The sequence below is a fragment of the Myodes glareolus genome, chromosome 5, assembly GCF_982192425.1.
Source record: "Myodes glareolus chromosome 5, mMyoGla1.1, whole genome shotgun sequence".
In the NCBI taxonomy this organism is placed as follows: Eukaryota; Metazoa; Chordata; class Mammalia; order Rodentia; family Cricetidae; genus Myodes; species Myodes glareolus.
Window position 1 is genome coordinate 30,343,438 of NC_142030.1, and position 27,791 is coordinate 30,371,228.

At 38.0% G+C, this 27,791-nt stretch overlaps 1 protein-coding gene across 1 annotated transcript in view; it reads left to right on the forward strand.

The window, feature by feature from the left end:
- The first annotated feature begins 449 nt into the window (after nucleotides 1-449).
- Nucleotides 450-27,791, forward strand: part of Appl1 (adaptor protein, phosphotyrosine interacting with PH domain and leucine zipper 1) — a 41,281-nt gene continuing 13,939 nt past the window's right edge. Inside the window, exons 1-14 of the mRNA XM_085687797.2 lie at nucleotides 450-577; nucleotides 5,330-5,428; nucleotides 8,047-8,106; nucleotides 8,733-8,804; nucleotides 10,122-10,209; nucleotides 11,478-11,519; nucleotides 14,057-14,115; nucleotides 17,745-17,886; nucleotides 18,964-19,051; nucleotides 19,948-20,106; nucleotides 21,270-21,458; nucleotides 24,064-24,106; nucleotides 25,791-25,847; nucleotides 27,449-27,540. Of these exons, the coding sequence (XP_085543923.1) occupies nucleotides 524-577; nucleotides 5,330-5,428; nucleotides 8,047-8,106; nucleotides 8,733-8,804; nucleotides 10,122-10,209; nucleotides 11,478-11,519; nucleotides 14,057-14,115; nucleotides 17,745-17,886; nucleotides 18,964-19,051; nucleotides 19,948-20,106; nucleotides 21,270-21,458; nucleotides 24,064-24,106; nucleotides 25,791-25,847; nucleotides 27,449-27,540 (1,244 nt within the window). The 5' untranslated portion in view covers nucleotides 450-523. The remainder of the gene's footprint in view (nucleotides 578-5,329; nucleotides 5,429-8,046; nucleotides 8,107-8,732; nucleotides 8,805-10,121; nucleotides 10,210-11,477; nucleotides 11,520-14,056; nucleotides 14,116-17,744; nucleotides 17,887-18,963; nucleotides 19,052-19,947; nucleotides 20,107-21,269; nucleotides 21,459-24,063; nucleotides 24,107-25,790; nucleotides 25,848-27,448; nucleotides 27,541-27,791) is intronic.

The window sequence follows — 27,791 nt, forward strand, 5'->3', positions numbered from 1 at the left end:
CTACCTACAAATGCACCGTAAACCCCGCTAATGACACAATTTCTGGTTTTAGAGATTTGTGAGTTAACACTACTTTGCAGGAGTTAAGACTTCGAGCAGGGGCCAGAAGCAGGGATTTTTCCAAGGCTGCTGACGAAATATGGTGTAGACGTGAAACTGCCTCAAGTCCCTTCAAGCGGTCTTCAGGCTAGGCTCAGCCAGCGCGACAGAGTCAGTGCCCTACACTCTCAAAGCTGGGAAGCAGATGGACGCTAGCGACCACTGCGGGCTGAGCGGGCGGTCGGGATGGAATCTCCCTGGTCAGCCCCACAGCGTTGACGGGCATCGCGGTGAGCCAATGGGCGTACGGGAGGCGGGATTGACGGGCCTGGGGGGCGGGATTTCCCGCGCGGAGGCCTCTGAGCTCCCGGCTGGGGCGGCGGCGGCGGCGAGAGGGCGGGCCGGGTCAGCTGCTGCAGGCGGGGCCGCGCGCGGAGCCGTGGGCGGCCGCCGAGTGTCCTGCCGCCGCCCAGCCTTCGCCACGATGCCGGGGATCGACAAGCTGCCCATTGAGGAGACGCTGGAAGACAGTCCGCAGGTGAGGCGCGGACGGCGGCGGCGGTGGGCAGCGCGCGGCCTAGCGGGGGCCTGGCGCCTCCGGGGCCCGCGGCCCAGTGGGCGCCACCGCCGTTCGGGGTCGCTGCCTGCCGGCCGGGACCGCGCCCTACCCTCCGGGGCCGGGCCGCGGGCTGAGACGGAGCGGCCGCCGCTGTCTCCGGTGGGGCCTGGCCTGGCGCCGGAATCCGCGCCGGGTCTCCGTTGCCTTTCACTGGCGGTGCTGTTTGTGTCGCGATGGCGAGCTAAGTCCTGGTAGTCGGAGGAGGCCTGGCGCGCAGGGGACGGCAGCGGCTGGTTTTCTTCGGAAGGGGCAGCGGGCCGGACGCGCCTGGCTCCTCCGCGCTGTGTCGGTGTCCGAGTCTCTGCTGTGCGGTGGCTGTCACTTGAGCTGTGCACCGCGCGGGTGACGGAAGACGCCTACGCTGCTGAGCCTTGGCTTGCAGACTTGGCCCGAATAAACTCATCAGAATGAAAACCCTGCTTTGTGCGTTGGGGATGATGCTGGTGTGGTTGCTCTAGCTGTAGACAGTTTGGGAAAATATAACTGTTGGGTTTCTTCTTCAGTACCGCATGAAATCAGTTGTATTTTAAAAGGTGTTAGGGCCTCCGACTTGCATCAACTTCCATTTTATATCCGCCTTTATATAGATAGTAAGGGCTTTTATAGATGGCTTTATATATAAAGCAACGTTGCTGGTGGATTTCTTAAATATTATTATTATCTTAATTGTTAAATATATTGCTGAGAAGTGCATATTTCTTATGTATTTATAGTGTAATGTGCTCCCCTTTCCTCAAAAAAGAAAAAGAAGAGGGCTAGAGCTTGTTTTCCTGGATGACACTTTTGCCATGGATTTTGTGCCAATTTTGATTTCCAGGTTGAAATTTGGCTCTGATTGTAGAATTGATTTACTCTCTTCTCATTCTGAAAGCTATCTTTATAGGCCAGTTGCTCGGAGGTAATGTACTCTTATCAGGCCACATGAGAAAGAGACACCCACAAGCTGGGTTATCTCACAGCACGTTTATATTTTGTTTAATGACTTTCTCAGTGTAAAATCTTAAGCTATATTGATTTGCAAGAATTTTGTGGTTGTATTGGTCAGAATAATTTTATCTTTTTGCTTTTTAAAAATTAAGACTCAGTACTTAATTAAGACTGAACTTCTTTTACCCGGTTTCCTTTTTATAGCCCATAAAGACTAAAAGAGAATGAGTTGCACAGTGCCCTATCTGTGACTTTCAGTGTCGAAATAATCTTGAACTTTCTGTGTAATTAGTTTGTAACTTGAATCAGGCCCATTCTGTAGCCCAGGCTGGCCTCAAACAGGCCTTCTCCGGCTTCTGACTACTTGAACCACAAGTACTTTCAGTTGTTGTTATTTCTAATTATAATTTGTTTTTATGTATATGGGTGTTCTGGCTGCATGTGTTTGTGTACCACTTGCATGCTTGTTGCCCCAACAGATCAGCAGAGGGTGTTGGATCCCTTGGAATTGGAGTTACTGATTGGTTGTGAGCCACCATGTGGGTGCTGAAAATTGAACCTAGATTCTCTAGAAGAGCAGTCAGTGTCTTAACCACTGAGCCATTTCTCCAGCCCCTGTTTTTTAATTGAAAACAATGATTTTTTGAAACTGGAGACTGGATCCAGGACCTTGCACTTGCTAGGTAAATGCTGTACCACTAAGATAAATCTTCAATCTTGCTTTTATTTATTTTTGTATGTATATGTATTATACATGTATGTATATATGTGTTTACACATCCCTGTGTGTGTGCTCATGTTCATGGAGGCCCAAAATTGATTTATCTTCTTTGATTGCTTATCATTTATTTACTGAGACAGGGTCTTTCTCTGAACCCCGGGTTTGCTAATTCAGCTAGTCTAGTTTGCCAGCTTGCCCCAGGTATCCTGTCTCTGTCTTATAAGTGCTGAGAGCACATATGATCTCCACACATGCACAGTTTTTACATGGGTTTTGGGGAAGCTGGACTCTGGTCCTCACGCTAGCAGGGTAAGTGCTCTATCTACTGAGCCACCTTCCCAGCCCTTTTAATGTGTGATTAAGTGTATGCAACTATTCTTGTATATGCATGCATGTGTAGGTTAGAGGACAACCTGAGGTGTCATTCCTCTTCAGCATCTGCCTAGCTGGTTTTTATTTTTTATTTATTTATTTATTTTTTTGAGATAGTGTCTCCCTTAGAGACCTTGGTCTCTCGAGGGATCGTGTAGGCTAGGCTGACTTGCAGCAAGCCCCAAGGCTCGTCTAGTCTATGCCTTCCCAGCACTCGGATTACGTGCACCTGCACCATACCCAGCTTTTTACATGGCCCCTTTATAGCTTAAATGTCTTCATAGTATTCTGAATTGAAAATGCCAAGCCTGTGTATTTCCTTAAGTGATTTAACAGGCATCTCTTAAAATATTTTATAGCATATATTAATTACACATAACAATGGATCTTATTATGACATTTCCATTTTTGTTGTATTTGTCTCTTACCTCTCTTGTTCTCCCTTTCTCTTCCCAACAAGTCTCTTTCTTTCATGTCTTTTAAAAAGATCTTTGTTTTGTTTTGAGAGGAAACTCTTGTGTTGCTCAGGCTAGCTCGAGAGATCCCTCTGCTTCAGCCTCCAGACTAGTTGAGGCTACAGCTGGTGTACCATATTCAGCTCTCACTGTTGTACTTTCAGAGTTTTTCCTAGTTCTACTTTTATAAATAGGACTGAGAATAATGTTTTTTGATATATGTCTTTCCCAGTTTATCTAGAAAGTAAGCCAATAAGAATAATAAAGAATATGAAAATTCTCAAAGCTCCTAATGTACTCTTTTCTTTTTCTTTTTCTTTTTTTGAGACAGGGTTTCTCTGTGTAATAGTCCTGGTTATCTTGGAACTCCATTTGTAGCCTAGGCTGGCCTTGAACTCATAGAGAGTCACCTGCCTCTACCTCCTGAGTGCTGGGATTAAAGATGTGTGACACTATTGCTTGGCGTCTGGCTCTTTTTTCCTTTTTTTTTTTTTTTTAAAGTTTTGATTTATAATAAAGCTTTCAAAGTTCAAATCTAATTTATTTAACTTAAAGGTATTATTGAAAGTTGTATACTGACAAAAGATCTGAAGGGAAAAATTTAAGCTTCTACTAGAACATGTTTTGTCTATGTTGTTTTGAAAATAGGACTCACAGTGAATCTTGTTAATTTATTATTATTATTATTTGGTTTTTTGAGACAGGGCTTTTCTGTGTAGCCATGGATGTCTTGGAACTCATTCTGTAGACCAGGATTGTAACATGAGGGGGCCGACTTGTTGGGGTTTCCATCCCTCCAAGTACCCCAACAGCTGGCAAGCAACAAAGAAAATCACACACAAGATTCCATAAGGTTATAAACTGATTGGCCCATTAGGTCAGGCTACTTATTAATTCTTATGACTTATCTTAACCCATTATTCTGATCTATGTTAGCCACACGGGCTCAGTACCTTTCTCAGTGTGACAGCTTACATGTTGCCTCTTCGGTGGTCTGCGCAGGAGTGACAGAGGAACCTCTCTGCTTCCCAGAATTCTCCTGTTCTCATTGCATCACCTCTACTTCCTGTCTGGTTTTCCTGCCTATACTGCCTGCCTGGCCAATCAGCATTTTATTAAAATATCATTGACAGAATAAAGACAATTCTCCCACACCACAGGATAGCCTACAACTCAGAGATCCACCTGTCTCTGCTTCCCAAGTGCTAGGATTAACACCACTTAGGCCTAGCTTTCTTCTTGTTTAATGTTTTAAAACAACACTTGAGAGACAGAGAATGGACCACTAGAGGAAAGAAGAGTCTGCTACATTTGACCAATGGTAGTGCATGTGTGTAAAAGGCTTGGTGAAGTAGAGTATGAGACTGTGGACTTCATATGGTCACAGAGGTCTTGTGATACACCCTAAACCCAATTGCTTAAGTTTTTCCTTTGAATACAGGAAGTTAGTCAATAAAAATATAAAGTCTGTCCAGGTGTGGTGGCTCATGCCTGTAGTCTCAGCGCTTCAGAGGCTGAAGGAGAATGAACACCATGGGTTTAAGGCCAGCTTGCCATATCTTCACTGAACTGTATGTGTGTATTGGGGTGGGGTAGCATCATCCTTTAGATTTTAAACTTTCATTGTCCCCTACTTTTTTTTTTCTTTAATTTGGCTATCATGCTTTGCTTTGCTTTGCTTTGCTGCTGCTGCTGCTGCTGCTGCTGCTGCTGCTGCTGCTTCTTCTTCTTCTTCTTCTTCTTTTCTTTTTTTTTTTTTTACCATGCATCCTGTTTTTAGCTTTAATGTCAGGAATTTTAATTTGTAAAAAACACACCTTTGTACCTTTGTTCTTCTTGCTTATGCTACTTTCTTTTGTTGTTGTTTTTTGTGTTTCTGTGTGGTTCTGGTGCCCTAGAATTCTCTCTGTAGACTAGGCTAGCCTCAAACTCAGAGATCTGCTCTTCCTCCATCTTCTAAGTGATAGGATTGAAGGTGTGCACCACCATGCCCAGCTTTAAAGAGCTACTTTAATGAAATGAAGCAGAATAAAAAAATCTTTTGACTTCTTGACATTAATATCAAAAGTGTTTAAATAGATTACTAAAGTTCTAGTATTTTACTGCTTTAAAAAAAGTGTTTCATTGTCTGATTTATATACTGATTTATGTAAACTTGAATTTATTTTTATTTTTTTAATTTTTATTTTTTTAAAGACAAGGTCTTTACTGGGTGTATTTGAAGAAGATGCTACCGCTATATCCAATTATATGAACCAGTTGTATCAAGCTATGCACCGGATTTATGACGCACAGGTAAAGAATTAAAAGGCTAACACCATACTGGTTAAAAGAGACTCTCAGCACTGAGGACAGAGGTGGTGTCTACTGGACTTACTGCTATGTATCTCACCTGTTCCTAGGCCTAGAGTAGGATTTGTTGAAAGGACAAATGTATACTGTGGTGCTTCGAGTAGGAACGGCCCCCAGATGTGCATGTGTTTGATGGTTGACCCATAGGGAGTGGCACTATTGGGAGGTGTGACCTTGTTGGAGGAAGTGTGTCACTGTGGGGGTAGACTTTGAGGTCGTATATGTTCAAGTTAGGTCTAGTATGGCATTTACTTCTGCTGTCTGCAGATCAAGATGTAGAACTTTCAGCCCCTTCTTCAGCACCATGTCTGCCTACGTGCTGACTGCCATATTTCTGGCAATGACAATAATGGACTAAACCTTTGAAACTGTAAACCAGCCCCAGTTAAATGTTTCCTTATAAGCGTTGTGGTCATGGTTTCATGTCACAGCAGTTGAAGCCCTAACAAAGACAAATATACTAAATATATTACAGAACTTACATTTTGGTTAGATTTATAGTATTAAAAAAGTGACAGGATTGTAGGGTCCATTCCATCTCCTCAAACATAGTGAGAGCTAGCTTTCTTTCTTTCTTTTTTTTAGATAAATATGCCAGACTTTTTCCTTTTTAAAACCAGGCATTTGTAAACAAGAAAGCATACATTAATTACATAACAGTAGTTCTTGAGTAGCAGAGGAAGCCATCATATTGTCATTAGCAGCAGCGCAGGACTGGAGGGTGCAAGGGCTTGGGCAGTTATAGTTATGAAGGTAGAGGTAGATTTATTTTTCTTTAATTGATGAAAATGTCATTTGAGAATCCTGACATTAACACAAGAGCCCCCCTCCCACAGCCCTAGGGTGGGCATGTGGGGAGGGACCACAGAGTATATTCTGCATAGGAATTGGGGTTAATGGGTGGCCATGGAGGACACCACATGGGAAATGCCACAAGATGCCTCTGTCCCCTCTGGCAGATGAGTAATATTTCGTAAGTAAAAACAACCCAGAAAGCAAGACAACCAGCAGGTAAGGAAAGTTTCTGGAAAAGGAGTCCCCATATACACGTATAATACAGTGGTGTGAAATGGGAAAAGCATTTACATGTGAGTTGTTTAACATTGGCTAGTTCTGTGTGGAAAGCAGGGTGTCGTGTGTAGGAGTTAGCTGCTCACCAATGAGCGTTACTGCTGTTTTTTTTTTCCCTTCGTTAAAAATCTTTCAGGATAGAAATGTTGAGTAGACTGATAAAGGGTTTAACATACAGGGAGAGTCGACAGCCAACATGATGGAAACCTCTCCTCCCTTTCTCTGAAAAAAAATTTGCAGTCTTCCTAGTAGGGAGGCAGGCGTGCAGTGCCTGGTGCCGTAAGAGCTTTCTTACGGGAATTCATTGATGGATTAACTGAAAACCTCATATTGTTGTATTTAACTTAATCATACTTTTAACTTTAAGGAGTCCTCCTCCTTTTTTTTTTTTGATTAAAGACTTTGAAAGTAGCTAGCCTCTGTCTAGTTAGTAGAAGGCTATGACCAATTTTTCTTGTTGAATAGACTTAAAACTTGAAGCTATGTTCTTATAATTTATAAGCTTTAACAGCAGCCTATTATCTATTGATGTACTTTATTTGGGATTAGTTAAGTTAATTTTGTTTTGTTTTCCTTCTCCTCCTGTCTATTGCTGTGATAGTTGTATTCCCCCCCATAGGTTTTGCAATGCTTCATCCTGACCACAGATGTGCAGTTGATAAATGAAGCATTATTTTATTATATCATGACTGAAAAAAATTAATCAAAATACCATTCATCTGGCTGTGTTGCTTTGTTATGTTCTATGTTAAGCACATTATTTTTTACATTATCAAATGCTCGTATTTCTCTAGATTGATAACTAATCAATCATTCTCATAGAAACTCTACAAATTTTGCTGACATTACGTACAGTTTACTTCTAGCTTTTAAGATATTTATTGTTTAGTTTTCACTAGCAGAAACCCTCAAAACCAAAAGCAGGTAAAACACATAGATCTGAAGCTGGATATGGTAGTACATGTCTGTGATCTCAGGGCTTGGGAGGCAGAGGCAAGAGGATCAGGTTGGAGTTCAAGGTCATTCTCAGCTACTAGCAAGTTTGAGGGCAATCTGGGCTATAGGAGTCCATATCTTGTTTGTTTGTCTTCCTTCCATCCTTTCTTCCTTTCTTTTTTTTTTGAGACAGGGTTTCTCTGTGTAACTTTGGAACTTGTCCTGGAACTCACTCTGTAGACCAGACTGGCATTGAACTCATAAAGATCCACCTACCTCTGCCTCCCAGAGTTCACGTCTTGAAAAAAGAAAAGAAAAAAATGAAAAATGTTACATTTCTGTAATATTGCTGGATTTTTTGACAGTGCCTCTTTTCTGGTTTACATTTTCTTTTGAAGCATTTTTAGTGGTAGTTCATTTTTTATTTCTGAGAAGTTAAAAAATATGCATATAGCATAATGTGATGATAAATGAAGGTGGCCTAGATATCATCAGTTACATTTTTATTAACTATAATCTTCTGCTGATGTGAATCCTGTTTTTTTTTTCTTTAGAATGAATTAAGTGCAGCAACACACCTAACATCGAAACTTTTAAAAGAATATGAAAAACAGGTACATATATTAAGGTTTAAAATCATGATTTAACATATGTAACTATATATATATTACTATATATGTGTGTGTGTGTCTGTGTGTATATATAAAAAACTTTTTTATTCATAATCTTTTATTTTAGTGTTTTAGAGCAAGGGACTCACTATATAGTTCAGGCTATTCTATGGTCCTCCTGCTTTGGCCTTCTGAGTGCTGGGAATCCAGGCTTTCACTACCATGGCCTTTTAGGACTTCTTGAGTTTACAAAATACGCCATTGAAATTTCACTAAGTCCTTGTTAGTGATTTAATGTTAGAACTGAGGTTGTCTGATTTTTCAGAGTTCTCCTCTTTACTAACAAAGAAACTGAGCTTTGTTCAAGGTTATGCTGTTAGCTGGAACCTGAGCTAAAGCCAAATCTCTGAACTAGTATTGAATATATTCCCGTATATCATGTTAGTTGATTACTTTACAGACATTTAAAACAGTGTTTACTAATTTTGTAGATTATTTTATTAAAAGAGTATTTTGGGAGTATGTTCAAAATTTTAGAAGTTTCTAAAATTACTTGAAAGCACAAGTTGTGTTATTCATAAGAACTACAGCCTTGAGCATTTATCTCACCTGTGTTTCTCACTTCTCAGCGTTTCCCTTTAGGGGGTGATGATGAGGTCATGAGCTCTACTCTGCAGCAGTTTGCAAAGGTTATAGATGAGGTGAGTTTTGATCCTGTGTGAGTCGGTGGTTTATAATTAGTTACTCAAGTTATTTAGCTTTTACTGAAAACTATAAACATTTGATTATATTTTATTTATTTTGTGTGTGTCTGTGTGTAAGTGCTAGGGTACCGTAGTTTATGTGTGGCTGTTAGAGAAGAACTTGCAGGAATAGGCTCTCTCCTACCATCTGAGTCTTGGGATTAGATATCAATCATCAGGCTTGGTAGTAGGTGATTAATACCCACTGAGCCATCTTTACAGTCTTTAATGGGGGAACCAATATAGTTATGATTCTATAAGAAGTTTTATTACAGAGTAGTATTAAAAGGCACAAGTTTCACATGATGTTTGTTTTCATAAAATTAATATTTTCTTACCTAATTAAAACGTTTTTTTCCCAAGAATAAGCTTATATGTAGGCTTCTTCTATTCCTAGTCCATGATCCTTCAGTTTTCTCACTGTTGTCTGATGTAGACAGAGAAGAGTGAAGCTGTCCGCTGTAGCTAGTCACTTTGTGGGTTTTCTTTTGCCCCTGAGCAACACTTTACTGTTCAATCCTTATTAATCCATAGCCAAATTAATCCAGTAGCCAAAATTAGTCCTTAATTTCTTAAACTGTTAATCGTAACAGATCATAAAACAACGTGAAGGCCTAGAAGTTAGAAGGAAAGTAGTGAGATGTGTTTGGAAAACTATAACTGTTTTCTATTCCTGCTGTAAAAGCTGTGAGTGATTGTGTGGTTATCCTCGTATACATACATGCTTGGGATCCAGCCCAGGGCCTCAAGCTTGGTAAATCCTCCACCACCTAGCCCCAGTTTTTCTAATGTCCTAATAACTCATTATAGCTGAGTATTATCTGAGTTCAAGGGCAGCCTGGTCTGCATAGTGAGTTCCAGGGCTGCTACAGCTATGTAGAGAGACCCTGTCTCACAAAAGAAAACAAATAGAAAAATAAGGATTTTTTGTTTTGTTTGTTTGTTTGTTTGAGACAGGGTTTCTCTTTGTAGCCCTGGCTGTCCTGGAACTCACTTTGTAGACCAGGCTGGCCTTGAACTCAGAGATCCTCCTGCCTCTGCCTCTCAAGTGCTGGAATTAAAGATCTGTGACACCACCTCCTGGTAGGAATTTCCTTTTTACCATATAATATTTCATATTATACTGCATAATTTTTGTTTCTGTATGTAAAAATATATCAGCCTTTTAAAAGACCAGATTCAAATTTCTATATGATTGGTAAATGCCTATGTGTAGGCATTTATTAGTTGTGCCATCTGTTAGTTATTTGGTCTCTTTGGTTTTTCTTTTACTAGCTTAGTTCTTGTCATGCGGTACTTTCAACTCAACTTGCCGATGCCATGATGTTCCCCATTTCCCAGTTTAAAGAAAGAGATCTGAAAGGTATGGAAGTCAACATTATGTTCATTTTCATCAGTGCTAGTAGAGTGCATTTTATTTCTTATCTGAATCAGTTCTGACTACAACATGCCACTTTTACTTAAAGCAGTTACTAAACATTTATGGAAATGCTTGATAGATATTTAACTAGTTCCTAGCAAATAATAACGTCCTTTCCTCAAAAAGGAGGTGGGTTAGCACTAGTCAGTGTCTTGTAATTAGGGAATAAGAAGGTTCTATGGGCGCTCAGAGGAAATGGTCAAAAAGGCTTCATCAATGACATGAATGAAGAAAATGTGTTAAGAGAAAGGAGTTGTTCTGTTAAGGAGAATGGAATTCACAAAGGTGTAGGTTGTGAAATAGATCACTTATTCTGAGAATAATAAGAAATTCAGTGCTAGATGTGCTGAAGCAATCAAAAGATGAATGTAGAAATAGGTTAGATGGAACTAAAGCATGGTAAAGGTGTTGGACTTAAGTCTGTGAACAAAAACAAGCCAGTGGATTCTAAAGGAGTTAGGTGACACAGTCCATTTGTGTTCAGAGGGAACACTGTGGATTTGATATCCAGGAAACTAAGAAGCTGTAAGAATCCAGTGAGGGAAAAAGAAGAATGGCAGATGATGGTACTGAAGAGTGGAGGTACATATGGGCTGGGGGAGCCAGCACACAGGCACATCCAACAATCGCAGTAGTTAGTGGACTTACTAGTTGGTAGATAATGTCTCTTAAGGTTGGTAGGTGATCAAATGAGTGTTTATTATATCTGGTTCTTTTTAATAATTTATAAACTCAAAGTAGGTTAAGAAAAATCAAGCACAGCAATGAATAGGTTAGGTGCTTAAAGACAAGTGTCTTTAAGAGGTGGAGCTAATAATTGAAATGATCCTTAAGAATGGTCAGTCCAAGGTGGGAAGAATAACTCACAATCTCAGGAGACTGAATGGCACAATCTTTTCTTTTTCACTTAGTATTTTAAAATATTAATCATATATAAAACATATATTAATATGATAGATTCTGATATTGCCAGTATTTGTGTTTCTTAGCACTTAACGTGACTTTTAATATTTATGGTAAGTAGATCTTCTGGTGGTGTATTGTTAATGATTTTGAATCCTTTGTAGACTAACTGAAACTAACTTTTCCACCTTCAATATAAATTCCTGGTTGAGTTTTAGTTATGGTTTAAGTGGTACTAAGTGCTTTATAAATAGAATAAAACATTTCATAAGTATTGCTAAACTGAAATTATTTTTGAACTTTTTCAGAAATACTGACACTAAAAGAGGTATTTCAGATTGCTAGTAATGGTAAGCTCTAATATGTTATACACTGATTTTTTTTATTCATCTATTTATCAACATACATCATGGCTGACTTTTTGTAATAATTTTTAAAAATTAACTCAGTTCAGTGGGTAATATCATCATTTATGCCCCGACAATGCTTAAGCATGCATGGACAGCCGTTTATGATGGTTCTCCATTTGTTCCTATCCTGGGCAGTCCTAGATGCTTGTGTTATTGTCATACCCGAGGTTCCACGTCTTCCTTTATGTTGTCTATCCAGCGTTTTTTGGACCTTCCTCTTCGTCTTATCCTGTGTACTCCTCCAAGCAGTGCTGTCTTCGGGTGTCTGCCGTCATTCATTCTCATAACAGCTGAAGTATCTCAAGGGCTGATGCTGTATCCTGTAGTTTACTTCCTTCTGTAGATGGAAAGTCTTTTAACGTCATTGCTGTACAACCTATCTCTTCGTGTGAATTCGCCTGAGACATGCCATCTCAAACATATTCGGTCCCTGTGAGTCTAGGTTTCAGAGTTGTAAAGAAGACAGCTTAAGACAAGCGTCTCATACACTTGTAATTTTGTTGCTGTCTTATGTCTCTTGCTCACAAACCTTTCTAGTGCCTGGAATGCAGTCCTCCCAAACCCTATTCAACTTTTGATGTCTGAAATAGTTCCCTCCTTTGAACTGAGCTTCCTCCAGTATAGACAAAGTTGACTGTCTGCTTGAGGTTCTGATTCTTTATTACAATGTTAAAATCCTTGTGTGCCCTTCCCATGTGTTGTATCTCAGTCTTCTCCATGTTTACTTCCATGCCAAGGTTTTCACTGGCTTCCACCCTCTGTTTACCATGGCCTGTAACTCATTTGGACTTTCGGCAAGTAGTGCTGTATTATCTGTGAAACACAAGTTATTGATTTGCACACCACCTATCTGCACGCCTATCTTTTCATCCTGCAGGGCTCATGCTATTATTAATTCCAGGAATATATTAAAGAGTAGTGGTGAGGATGCATCCCTGCAACACTCCCACAATTGTCGTAAACTGATCACTTAATCCTCCATAGACTATGCCTGATGTAAAGGTATCTTTATAGGCATGTTCTAGTATTCTTATGATTTTCTCTGGGTGCTTGTAGAACCTCATTGTTTCCCAAAGTCTTTTCCTCCAAATGCTATTGAATGCCTTCCTGAAGTTGATGTAACAGACAGATAAGTCTTTTCCAACTTCTTTGTATTTTTATGCCAGTTGCCTCAAAGTGAAGATCTGGTCAATTGTGTTCCTGTTAGCTCTGAATATGCACTAGGCCTCTACTAGGATTTCCTCTGCTCTGCCCTTGATCATTTGCAGGATAATGGAGGAGAAGATCTTGCTGCTATGGCACAACGAACTCATGCCCCTGAAGTTTGAGCAGTCCAGCTTATCCTTCATCTTGTGTATGGGAATTCTGACTGAGTGCGTCCATTCCGTTGGAATCACTTTGTGTTCTCATATCTCTCTGAAGAGTCTGAGAAGTGCCTCAGACACTGAGCCTACTGTAGCCACCTACAGCGCCTCCACTGTGATGTCATCCACTTCTGGGGCCTTTCTGCATTTTGCTGTCTTGATAGCTTCCTCTATCTCGCTCCTGTCAATACTTAATACTTTCTCATGGTCTCTGGTGTACAAATAGCTGCTTAAGTGTTTGTCATTGTAGTCTACGTTGAAAGCATTAGGGTCATTGTATAGGGTGTCAAAGTTAATATATAATGGTTAATATAACTTTTTTTTTTTTTGGTTTTTCAAGACAGGGTTTCACTGTAGTTTTAGAGCCTGTCCTGGAACTAGCTCTTGTAGATCAGGCTGGCCTCGAACTCACAGAGATCCGCCTGCCTCTGCCTCCTGAGTGCTGGGATTAAAGGCATGCACCACCACCACCCAGCCAACATTATTTAAATCAGTGGAGATACTTTGAATATACTTTTTACAAAAAACATTTGAGTGACTATTGCATCAGTCTTATAACTTGTTATCTTCATAATGCCTAAAGATGTTGTAAATATTCTCTTCTACTTATTTCTTAAATAGTCCAGTTTTCTTTCTTCCTCTTTCTTTTCATCTCATTTCTCTTCTCTTTCTGTGTTAGGTTTTGAAGCCAGGGCCTTGTGCATGCTAGGCGAACACTCTACCACTGAGTGCTCCTAATTTTTTAAAAAGAGTTTTTCAATTTAGAATTAAAAATAATTTTTTTCTTTTTCTTTTTATTTATTCTTCTCTTAAACAAAACATCTTGACCTCATCCTCCCCTCTCTGCATTCCTCCCAGTCATTCCCCCTCCCTCAGGTCCACTGCTTCTCCATTTTCCTTTGAAAAAGAACAGGTACTTTTAGTAGGTCATAGTTTTTTTGGAACTTGATATTTTTTATCAGTTTGATATATAGTCACCTAATTTAAGGGAAACTAGGCTGTGGGGAAATCTGAACATAGTGGTCACGTGGAAGGGCATTCTTAACTAGCTCTAGTACAGATGTAGGTTTGCTAAGTACAGTTGTACTGTTAACGCTCATTTCTGTTTTCCAGATCATGATGCTGCAATTAACAGATATAGTCGATTGTCAAAAAAGAGAGAAAATGACAAGGTGTGTATACACACTTTTAAAAACATTTTTAATTTTTTTTTTATGTGAATAGCTGTTTGATTGCAGGGATGTCTGTGTTCCATGTGTGTTAAGTGTGAGGGAGGCCAGAAGAGGGAGTCAGAGCTCCTGGAACCGAACTGCCAGGGGGTTGTGAGCCACCATGTGGGTGTTGGAGTTGAACTTGAATCCTCTGGAAGAGCTGCGAGTGCTCATTACTGCTGAGCCATTATCTCTCCCATCTCAGTATACGTTTTCAGTATCATAGTTAATGGCCATTTCATTAGGCGATTTAGTTTTTTTCTGTTTAAAAGTAGAGCCAACAGATCATTGCTGTGGTATTACTCTCAAATTATTTTTCCTAGCTGTTCAGAATCTTTCAAATAACTGGTCTCTTAAACAAAATGCTTTTCTTCTGCCAGTATTTGATGTTATAATTAAGCATAACCATTTTAAAAATGAAGCTGATTCCTAGTATATAAAACTTGTTTTTTTTGTATTTTTAATAATACTGCATATGTTCTGTTTTCATGTGATCACATATGTATTCAGAAATACCTTGTGAGATACAGTATATGCATGCAGTAACAATAAAAAAGAGGGCATAAATTTTAAAGACAACAAGGAGGGGTACATCAGAAACTTTAGGAGGAGAAAAGGAAAGGGAGAAATGTTGTGTTTATGTTATAATCTCAAAAAGGAAGGAAAAAATTACAAAAAGAAAAAGGTAATTCAGTTTTGTGTTCAGGTTATATGAAAGTCTGTATGTAAGTATATAAATAAGTATTTATGGTAATTTGGGTGAGGAAAAGCTAACCTTAAATTGGGTAATACTCTGTCCTGGAAACTCATTAAAAAATTATATGATTAAAACAAGAAGAATAAGTCCTACACAACCTCAGTGAATTGTCACACACAGAACTCAATGAAATTCTGGTATGAGGCTTTCTCTACTTAAAGGAAATATTTATGTTTTGATATTTCTTTAAGGAATGAAACCCAGAAGTATCACATAAGATTTGTGGACAAAAGCAGTTAAATAAAGATTAAAAAAGAGAATATTACCAAATTCTAGGTGATTTCAAGGCTTGAGATATAGCTTGTACCAATGCTTGCACATGAGGGGATCTCTGTGCAGGCCTTGGTATTTGCAGCCCTGGCCACAGCTGCAGGCAGAGGCTCATTGACCGCTTATGGGGACTGACAGCTGAGTAGCATTTAATGTGCAGCAGCCACTGTGACAGCAAAGGGAATGATTCTCACCCAGTGATAATTCCCCCAAACTGGCTTTGGTGTCTAATTTAGTTCACAAATTGCCCAATAAAACATGCACAGTTTTAAATTTTTTTTTTTGCCTTAGAGGAGTATATAGGGTCTAGGCTATAACATTTATCATATTTTATATTGCTTTTGGCTATTCCAAGTATTTTTAAAAAGCATTCACCTTTTTTAAAATTAGAATAATTGTTGAACATCTATTTATCAAGCAGTATGTTGGATACCTTGGGGGAATAACGTGAGTAGGCTTCACTCTTACTCTCATATACATTCCAGAGTACAAAGATGAAGAGACTATAGATTAACATGAGATAAATGCAGTAATAGAGATTTTGCTAGTTGTACAGATAGAGCTTTATTGGTGAGTTGAAAAAAATACTTAGGAGGTGACATGTGCATTGTAGATAAGTAGACAACACTTTGGGGATTAAAAAGGACTTTCCTAAACAAACAAACAAACAAATTCCAAACGAAACAACAAAAATTTCTAAAATCAAAGCAATTCTGTGGAGGCATGTTTCTGGAGTTTGGAGAATATAAGGGTTTAGAATATTGGTGCTAGGGTAAGATTTTGGGGACATATCTGAGGTCTGCTATTACTTTACTTGAAATCACGTACTAGTTACTTTACTTTTATGCCTTTATTCTCTATGTAAAGCAAAAATCCATGAAACAATTGTGAAAATAAAATTGGCTAATTAATGCAGAGTTTTGGCAGGTTTTACTAAATTTTAAGCATGCGGAGATGGGAGGAAACCATTACCTTCATTTCTTTGGATATGTTTGGGGAGAGATGACAGAATAACAAAGTAGTTGGGGGCTGGGTGTTGTAGCTCATATATGTCATCCCAGCAGTTGGGAGGCAAAAGCAGGCGGAGCACTGAAAGTTTGAGGCCACCCTGGAGTTCAAGCCTTGCCTGGGCTACAGAATGAGACACTGTTTTAAAACAGACCAACAGCGCCCCACCTCCCCAAGCCCAACAAAGAATAGTTTGGGGCCAAATTACTACATTTATGGCCTTGAAATTTGTGTTCGGGGAAGAAAGTAGTTATCAAAGGGTTTTAAGTGGGTAACATCATACAGTTATATAACAAAAGCTATAATGAAAATGTGAAAGGGACAGTAGTAGAGCGAATACAGTAAAAGAGCCCTAAAATAGTTTGTATAGTTGTAATAAAGGTTCTTACTAAAAGAGGAGAAAAAGGAGTTTTGAGAGTTGTTCCTCATCTCGCACTGGTAAATGAATCCAGGGCTTTGTGAATGGTAGGCAGACACTCTACCACTGAGACACACTTTTCAGCTGTACTTTTGAGAGACAGATAAGGAGAAATGGCAAGTCCTATAGTAGGAGGTGAACTCCAAACTGACATTTCCTAGAGAGAAGTAAGATAAAACAAGGAAGGACAGGTGTCATGAGGAAGAAGCTGGTTTTGATTTTGTGCATTTCCGTTGCATATAAACACCCGTTTTTATACACAGAAGCACATGAAGAACCACCTTTCCTCTGGTGCTTGAGAGTGCCAGGGAGGAGATGAGAATTTACCGCCACCAAGTCACTGGTGCATTGGGATAATGTTGGAACTTGATAGGTATTCAAAGGGAAGGAGGGAAAGAGCCTCCTAATACATATTAGACCTCTAGAAATGCTCAATGAAAATTTGTTGAATAAAATAACTCAGGGAAATATGTTTATTTTAAATGTGAGTTAAGGAAAATGAGCAGGTGCAGTATGAATAATAAAGACTCAGAGACAGATATTGGGGTTCAAGCTGAAGATCAGAAAAGCAAAACAGCCAAGCCACTAAAGTCTTACCTCTACCAAGACTGGGAGACTGAAAACTGAGCCCTGAGCGTCTGTCTCCTCCATTTTATATTCCCTTTTAGTGCTGGGATTAAAGGCATGTGCCACCACTGCCTGGCCTCTAGTGGCTTAGTTTTACCCTCTGATCTTCAGACAAGTTTTATTTATTAAAACATAAATAAACTATTACTATAAGCAGGTTAAAAAAGACTGGTAGTGAGAAACCCAGAAGAGAGAATATGTGGTGTGAGTGAAATAAGATTGGATATCACTGGCTAAGTATGGCGGGCTCTCTCAGTCCTGCTTGTTGCAGATATTTGCATTTGTAGCTGTATGTTGATATGCCTTTTTGTAAGGGATATGATTGGAAAACAGAAAAATCAGTTTACTCAGTGTGTGTAATGGCTTTTGAATAGAGTAGAAAATAGAAAAGCTACATTCATTGATTATTCATACACTGTTTTCCTTGGTAAACTGTTCTTCATAACTTCTATTGAAGATAATTTAAAATTACTATTTTACTCAAAAAATTATTTTACTCTTCATTCAAAGGTAAAGTACGAAGTAACAGAGGATGTATATACTTCCAGGAAGAAACAGCACCAGACAATGATGCACTATTTTTGTGCATTAAATACTCTTCAGTACAAGAAGAAAATAGCTTTGTTAGAACCTCTACTTGGATACATGCAGGCTCAGGTAATACCATAATATGTTTTGGGTTATATCCATTCTAAAAGCCTTGTATTAGGCTTGATATTTGCATTAACTGTAAGAATATTGTAAGCTGTTGTCAACATACTAATTTGTATTGTGATTTTAAAAAGTAATTTTAAAGACTGTAATGAGTATCCTATTTTAATGAGGTTGGGAGAATGGATTTCCTTTGCATTTGAAGTTCTAAAATGTTATAGAATAAATGAAAGCACATTCTATTCAGACTTTATCCACCACAGTTGAGTCAGTGAACAGAAAACTAGATGAATTTCAGTGTAATACCCACTGCTGGAGTTTCTTTTTGTTATTGTTTCATAAATCTGAGAAAGAATGAGCAAGTTTGCATACTACCTGAGTCAAAAATAATAGATGAGGGGCCTGGAGAGATGTCTAAGTGGTTAAGAGCACTGACTGCTTTTCTAGAGGACCCAGGTTCAATTTCGTATCTGTATGATGGGAGATCTGACACGCTCTTCTGAGCTCCAAGGGTATGTTCATACATGTGATGAACAGACATGCACACAGGCAGAGCACTGATATGCATGAAAAAATAATGTAGTTCAAATGCTCAAAAAGGTACGCCTTAGGAAAGAAGCTAGAAACTCGAGTTTCGGGAAATAGATCAGTTCCTAAAGAAATTTGCCAGGAGGTGGTGGTGCACGCATTTAATCCCAGCAGTCTGGAGGCAGAGGCAGCCTAGTCTATAGAGTGTGTGCCATACAGAGAAATCATGTCTCAAAAACAACACAAAATACCCCAACATTTGAGTATCGCTTCGGGCATAAGAGCAGCCTGATGCCAGAGGCCGCCCGGGTTACACAGCGAGCAGAGCCCTCCTAAAATATGTAAGAGAATTCACAGTGGAGTTTAATTCTGGTTTCCTCAGTGGCTCTGTGTCTGGTAGATATCATAAACCACAACCTGTTCCTTCAAAAATGGAATAATCCAGTGTCATTTCTATTTAATATGTTGTCCTAGAAATTGTTGATGAGATTTATTCTGAATATCTTTTGTGTGCATGTTTGTGTTGTATGACCTTCCACTCCTCCTCCACCTCAGATAAGTTTCTTTAAGATGGGCTCTGAGAATCTCAATGGACAGCTGGAAGAATTTTTAGCTAATATCGGAACAAGTGTTCAGAAGTAAGTACTTTGTTTCCATTAAATGAAAGTAAGGCACTGCATTAACTGCTAGATGCCATAATTTAAACATTTACAACTTTTAGTTTTCCTGCCATGAGTGTATTTCTTAACTTTATGACTAAATTTTGGAGTTTTTACTATCTTTTCCCTAGAATGTAAACTCTAGATTTATAACACTGTGAAATTTAACAGTTTTAGTAATTGAAAGCTAGATTTTATATATGAATAATAAAAATACATAACAGTAATTATTTCTAAGTGGAATTTTCTTTGAAGTCTCATTCATAACGATTACTTGGAAGATTACTAAGCAAATCTTGTTTTTTGTGCTCTTGTGTTTAGGAGACAGCACTTGTGATCACCTCTGCTGTCTGGGTAGCAGTACTGTTGATCTGGGGCGTGGGAAAGATGAAATTGGGGATGTTTTATTTTCTTTTTTTGCAGTGCTGAGGCTTAAATACAAGTCTGCTATATCACAAAGCATTTTGGGAACTGTTTTATAATTAGGTGTTTAGTTACTTTACTAGTGTTCAAATTTGATATTGTTTCCAAAATATCTAAGGTTTTTTTTGTTTGTCTTTTTTGTTTTGGGTTTTGTTTAGTTTTTTGAGACAGAGTTTCTCTGTGTAGCTTTGATGCCTGTCAGGGAACTAGCTCTTGTAGACCAAGCTGGCCTCCAATTCACAGAGATCTGCCTGCCTCTGCCTCCTGAGTGCTGGGATTTAGGTGTGTGCCACCATTGCCTGGCCAAAATATCTAAGTTTTAAAAGGCGTTTAAAAGGTGTTTAGCTATCTTATAGTTGCTTCTTTAAATAATTAAATTTATGGGACATAGGATTGATAAAGCATTCTTTGTTGGTTGTGGCTGGTAGTTACTGGTCTGTTTTCTTTATTAGTGTCCGAAGAGAAATGGATGGTGATGTAGAGATCATGCAACAAACAATAGAAGACTTGGAAGTAGCCAGTGACCCTTTATATGTGCCTGACCCAGATCCCACCAAGTTTCCCGTCAATCGAAATTTAACCCGAAAGGCTGGATACCTAAATGCTAGGAAGTAAGAAAACTATTGCTATTTTTACATCTCATCTTGTAATATCCAATAAATATAATGTATAGTTAGTATACAGATACTTTGGTTTTACTAAAGGTTTAAACTTTTTTAAAAAATATGTTTTTATTTTCTTTATGTGTACATATTTTTATTATCATTATTATTTTGTGCATACGTACTATAGCACAGTTTAGGAGTGGAGGTAAGAGGACAGCTTGTTGGAATTGGTCCTCTCTTTCTACTGTGTAGGTGCTTGGGATAGAACTCAAATCACTAGCTATGGCAGGAAATGACTTGAACCATTAAGGCCATCTTGGCAGCCCAAGGTTGAAACTTTTTAGTGGTGTACTTATATGAGCCTGATAACATATGAACATTCATGAATACTTTAAAAAAATACTATGTAAAGCCAGTTGGTGATGGTACATGTCTTTAATCCCAGCACTTGAGAGGCAGAGGCAGGTGGATATCTGTGAGTTCAAGTCCAACCTGATCTACAAAGTGACTTCTAGATAGCTAAGGCTGCACAGAGGGACCCTGCCTTCAAAACAAAACAAAACAACAAAATTTTTACCTTACTATTTATTGAATAATTTGGATTTATAAAAGAGATAAAACCAATTTGAGTCTAAATAAGTCTATCATAATCACAATATTATATTAATATTAATCACATACTTAACTATGTTATTTTGTCATGTCAAATTTGAGTTTTCATTTGAAACTGGGTCAAGACCTCTCCCCGCCCCCGTCTCTTTTTATTTATCAATGCTGGCTTAGAACCCAGGCCGTTTTGAGTATCCTACGCACACGCTACTCCATTGAGCTAAGTCCCCAGCCTTCACTTGATATAGGACGGTGAAGCTGATTAATCCTAGAAATAAAATTGAATTTCTTTCCTTGAATATTGAACTAGAATATACATTTTTGATGTGTCATTTCAACAACTTCAACTTCTAATTTCTAGTCCTGTTTTTGAAACTGTACACTTTCACACAAGTGAGTCAACATGAATAAAATCATTTTAGAGTCAGAAAAAGTGTATATCTTCTTGATATCTTTGTGCCTTTTTGCAAGTTGTTTTGTTTTCACATGCTTTTTCTTGTGTCTGCAGATGATAAGGGATTTTAGGTGTCATTATTAAAATATCTATGTACTTTCTTTAGTAAAACAGGCTTGGTGTCGTCTACCTGGGATAGACAGTTTTACTTCACGCAGGGTGGAAACTTAATGAGTCAAGCGCGTGGAGACGTGGCGGGAGGCCTGGCCATGGACATAGACAACTGCTCAGTGATGGCTGTGGACTGTGAGGACAGGCGATACTGTTTTCAGATCACTTCTTTTGACGGAAAAAAGTTCGTATTTTTCTACTGCTAATAAGTCATACATTTAAAAATAAAATGCAGAATAATTCCTTTTTGTTTAATATAGACATTTAGAATTACTATGTATTGTTGAGGTGTTCTGTGTTGTGTGAGTTGGTCAAAGAAAGAGGTCACTCCAAGATGAAATTTTTAGACCTGTGTGGCAGCAGGAAGGTTTAGCCTCTGATGAAATGAACTCTTTCCCCAACACCCATACTAAGGCGTATTTATTTATTGTTACACAAAGTTGCTTTTTGGGTAAAGTATTTCCTCATACAAGGCCCCTATCTCATCTAATATGCCTCTGTAAAAGAAGGCATTACATACCCTCATGACTCTAGTCCTTTTTTGTGTGTATCTCTTGCAATACACAATAATCTCAGAGCCTCAGGTGTTCCAGACGCTTATAGTGACCAGTGTCATGTGAAGGATGCAATACCCCTTCAGGAGACAGTTCTACCGTCACGGAAACAAGCACTGTTTCCCACAGGAATAACTCTTCAGGGTCAGAGGACTTCTAGAGAACAACTGTCTGCTGTAGTGTTTACCCTGGATCTAGTGAAAACTAGTCATTCTAATGTCTACCCTACAGTGACTCTGCTAAATTCCTCCGGCATTGTATTAAGGCAGTTTGCTTTCTAATTTAATAGACATGAGTTCATTTTTTTTCTGACTTAAATGGTTTTTTTTTTAATACTTTGAAGTTGTCAAAGCAGCAAATGGTGCAAACCTGTGATTTCATGTTTGAGACTAGTTACTGAAGAGTCCAATATACTGTTGGGAAGACAGTATAAGTCAGAATGCCTGCCAGGGGCTATTATTTACTCCGTGTTCTTGGACAAGTTACTTATAACCTCTCTGACCTCTTTTTCTATACATCAAATATAGGCAGAGGAGCTGTCAGTTATTGTGAGGAGTTGAAATTGAACACACCATATGCGACATAGATTCTAACAATGGTTCTGTTTTGAAATGTTAATCACTTACTTCCGGGTAGCTTATTTTGTCTATTATTATCATGCTTCTAAAAAATTCTATTGCCTTTGCATTAAATGAGAATCTATAGAGTAGGAAAATTCTTTGGAAAAGCATAAATATGAATAGGATAATAGAAAAAAATCCTATAATTTTATTTATGCATTTTCCTTTCTTCCCCCTCCCTATCCCCTCTTCTCCTTTCCTTGAACCCACAACCTTGACATTCTAGGCAGTTCTTTACCACAGAGCTAGAACCACAGCCCTTTTTATACAGTTCCATTTTGTGACAGGTTCTCAGTAAGTTGTTTAGACTGGCCTTCAATTTGTGGTCCCCTTACCTTAGTCTCTGAAGTAGTTTAGGAGTGTTTAGTAGTTTATAAGTGTGCCACCATGCCTACTAAGTATGTTTTCTTAAATAATTGAAGGATATTCTGTATACATAAATTGCATCTGCATCCATTTTAAAAAAAACAGGACTGGAGAAATAGCAGTTAAGAACACTGGCTACTTTTACAGCTTCTATGTCCAGTTCTGAACACCCACATCCGGTGGATCAAAACTGCCAGTAGTTCCAGTAACAGGGAAACTGACACCTTTTCTGTCCTCCAGGGACACCTACACTCATGTACTGCACATCAACTCAGATACATATAAATAGAACAAATCAATTAAATAAAATCTGTAATGGCTGCATTATAATACTTAGAAAAATGCAACATGATTTAAACATTTTCCTAATGATATATATTTAAGTTAGCTGAGATTGATTTTGACCTTTGGACTTTCTTGTTACTTAGAAGAAACCAGGGCTAGAGAGATGGCTCAGAAGTTAAGAGCACTGGCTGCTCTTCCAGAGATTCTGAGTTCAGTTCCTAGAAATTGAACATGGTGGCTCACAACCGTCTATAATGGGATTTCAGTACCCTCTTCTGGTCTGCAGGTGTACATGCAGGCAAAGCACTGCATATATAACAAACAAACAAACAAACAAACAAATCTTTCAAAAAAATGTATAAGAAAAAAAGAAGAAATCTTTTGGTTCTCTGAAAGTCATTTTTTTACTCCATAATAGTAATGTATATTAAGGTACCTTTTTCCATAAAAGCTAATTTTGCTCAGTATCTTAGCCACATAGTTATTTTCCTAGTTAGTCCTTCTACAGACATGCAGTGAATGTCAGTGCTGTATATTAGAGTGTTCCTGTTTCCATTAGCAGGATTAGCAAGTTGCTAGCAAGTTACTCTCATGTTTACATTTTTGTATTTTTAGTTTTTGCTGAATTGATAGAAAAACTGCAATTTTCTCTTAAGATGGAAAAAACCATATACTTATGTTAGTGATTCATATGTTGGAACTTTTATTTAACCTTATAGAGTGTGAAGCTGTCAATAATGAAGTTAGTATTTTCTAGTCAAATCACCAGTAGAAATGCCAGGAAGCTGAAGTGCATTTTCTTCTTTTACGTTCTGTCTTCCGAGTGTGGGTGCTCCTGATGATTTTGCACATTGTGTGGTAGAGAACCTCTTGGAGTGGTTTTCTTTCCAGAAAATCTTGTCACTTGTGTTGTTTCTTTAATTTTAAAGTTGAAGCTAAAGCTTTCACTCTTTTTTCCCCCTAGATCTTCAATTTTGCAAGCAGAGAGTAAAAAAGACCACGAAGAGGTAAAATTTTTATAAAGTTAATTCTTCAGCAACATTTAACATTTAAAACTAGTTTTTTTCTGAGAACAAAACATATTAATGTATTCATTATAGAAAATTTGGAAAAATCCTAGTTAATTAAAAAGCATTTTTAAAGTTCTCTGTTCTCAAGCAGCCGTCTTAGTTTTCTAGCAGTTTTACAGCTGGAGGGGCCTTAGCCACCATCTCTGTGCTGTCTTAAAGTCTTTTGTTCAGTGATGACCTTGTCAGGGCCACAGTTTTGTTGACTCTCCTGCTCACTGACCTTGGGCACTCCTTGCTGTGGTAGGAGCGCTGTGGCAGCAGATGTGGTAGCCCGAGAGCAGCCAAAGCTTAGAACGCTGGGAAAGTGAAAGACAGAAGAATAAAGATTTGGGAGTCTATGTTCTTTCTTACAAGCCTTTTAGTTTTGGCTCCACTTTTACTCCTAGTATACAACACATGGAAGATAAGATTATAGCAAGACTGATATTTTAAGGACTTTTCAGAAATAGTCTTCATGGAAATATACCATAGCTTATTTCAAGTATTTTTATTTAGTATTATAATTTTATTGGTAAAAGACAGAGTTGGAAATTCTTTTTAAATTATTTTTTATAATTTATTTTTATTTTGTGTTTATTGCCTACGTGTATATCTATCTATATGAGGATGTCAGAAGCCCAGGAACTAGAGTCATAGACAAATGTGAGCTGCCATGTGGGTGCTGGGAATTGAACCCAGGTCCTCTGGAAGAGCAGTCAGTGATGTTAACCACTGAGCCATCTCTCAAGTCCCTATAGTTGGAAATTCTGTAGTGACCTACCTGTATTTATTTTTCATGGGAAAGAGTAGCTGTGGCTTTTGAGGACACAGATGTTTTGCTCTCTGTATGGTTTACCAGGGTATTAGTTTTGTTAGGCACAGGAATCCTTGAGAGTAAGGCAGAAGATATGGAATAGTGTTGTTGGTTTGTTTTTTTTTTTTAGATTTATTTATTTATTATATATACAGTATTCTCAGTATTCTGTCTGCATGTATGTCTGTAGGCCGGAAGAGGGCACCGGATCTCTTTACAGATGGTTGTGAGCCACCATGCGGTTGCTGGGAATTGAACTCAGGACCTTTGGAAGAACAGGCAATGCTCTTAACTGCTGAACCATCTCTCCAGCCCTGAAATAGTGTTTTCTATTTTGAAAGAAGGAAGATATATAAAGTTCATTACCCAGAAAGAATTTGTGTTTAAATTTTTACATAGGGGTTATGGTGATGACTGAGTTCATAATACCATGCTTGGTGGGAATGAAGGGAAGATGTAGTATAAAAAGATAAATACATCCTATTAAGTTACAACTTAATGTAATTACTATTTATAGCCTTATATAAATAAGTTTATTTAAAAATAATTAATCTGATATTGCTTGCATGCATATGTTTATAGCTATGTCTCTTATTTTTGTTTTGTTTGTTTGTGGTGCTGGGGAGTGAATCCAGAGGCTTACATGTTTTGTTAAGTATATGCTCTGCCACTGAGCTACATCCCCATCCCCAAGGTATTTTCTTATGAAGATTATGTGCTACTTCTAATGAAAATTCTGTTTCAGTTTAATATTGAATAGTTTTCCTTAGTAGAAAGACTTTATTGAAAAAAATTAGTAATCACATTTAATTATTTTTTCCTTTTCAGTGGATTTGTACAATAAACAACATATCTAAACAAATATACTTGAGTGAAAATCCAGAGGTACTATTTTTATTTTCTTATTCAGATCTATCAGAGTGAAGTAATTTTGTGATTTGTATTGCTGTTATTAATTGACTCCTTTTTCAAATTATGTAATCTCAAGTACAGAATCCATACAGTATACCATGTATTGTCTGTCATAGAACTGTATTTTATTTAAAAATGTACCAGTTGCTCCAACTGGCATTGACAATTTAGCTTCATGGAGTAGGTAAAATGTAGGTGAAACTTCATGGCTTCCTCTAGGAGATATGATGGTAAGGGAAATGGTAGCAGTGTGACATTTTGTGTACAACATGTTGTGATGAGAAGCATGTGATTTAAAAAACACACATGGTGATCACTCACAGGCTTACATTTTTGAGAATATTAGGGTCAGTGAGGACTTTAACTTAGTGAAAATTCTGTACAGATGATAGAAACCTGAACTATGTTGCAGATAATACAATAAAAACTAAAGCCTAGACACAGTGTGACATGTAAATGAACCAGCAGTGTAAATAAAAGTTTTTGGTCCAGAATAGAAAACTAGAGTCTGCATACAATCACCTGGAAATCTTGCTCAAATACTTACTATGATTTTGTTACATCTGTAATGATATAGCTTGAATTCTCAGTTTGCAAATTATTCTTTGAGCAGCAAGGGTTTCAAACCTGGTGAACCTCAGCTTGTAAATTTAGCCATAGGTACAGTTCAGATGTGCAGGTAGAATCCAAAGGTACCGGTAGTTGAAGGCGTGGAATAAGACCATGCTGTATGAGAGTTGGGAAAAGACTTGGTCCTAGACAGGAGCTGTCTTAGCCCAGTCTTCGTGGGCTGGCTATGCTATAAACCCAGGTGCTTCCCAGAGCTGGGTAGGGATTGATGATTTCAGTTGAAAGTCTGAGTCTTAAGCTCTTTACTGTACTCCAGTAGGGTTTCTTAGATCTGCTTGTCTCTGCCCCTCTCCCCAACCCATATAATGGTATGTGCCACCATGCCCAGCTTAGGCTCCCATTGATGTAATGGTGGATTTGATAGGAGAGTCTGGACTAGTTAGTAATTGACTGAGTAAAAGGTAAATAAGAGAATGATAAAGATGACTTCCAGGTTTTAAATTTAAAGATTTTTTCATTTAGAAAAAGAATTTTGTTTTTGTAAAAATGAGATGCCATCCAGGATATTTACAATAATTTCATGAATTAATAACTATTCTAGAAGAGTTCTTTTATATTTAATGAGTATTTTCTATTTCTAAACTTTTATGTTCTATAAAATATTTTGAATTAGGCAGTGTGCTTGGTGATAGTACAAACCTTAATCCAAGATAACTGGTAGTTAAGAATTAATGGAAGAGTATTTTCTTATTGTGTGTGTTCTTAGAAAGAAATTAGAAGTATTCTTCAGTTATAGGAAGTTCATAATGATTGAGATTAATGTACCTTACTAGTAAGGTCAGAGAATGGAAATATTTCAATAGCTTTAGTTTGTATTTTAAATGTAACTCAAAAACTTAGTGACCGTTTTGAGAAATATACCAAACTTTTAGTTTCTTATATTATTAATACTAATCGTTTTTGTTTTTTTTTTTTTTTTTTTTTTTTTAAACAAAACAAAATAGGAAACTGCTGCACGAGTAAATCAGTCTGTTCTGGAAGCTGTCACTCCTTCCCCATCTTTCCAGCAGAGACATGAGAGCCTGCGTCCCGCAGGGTGAGTTAGTATATGGGGCTGTGTAACAGACAGTTAAATAAGCTCCAGGTGTGTGAGAGATCCTGTCTCAAAAATAAAATTCTCCACCATATTAATCTCTGGCCTGCACAGGCACATATATGTGAATGTGTACATATACACACACATCCTTTATTAGAGAATTTACTGTTTTGAAAATATTCTTCTGTTATTCAGAGATGATCTGGTACTTATGTAAGTAGTACTGTTAAAGTACAAGAATTTAAGACTAA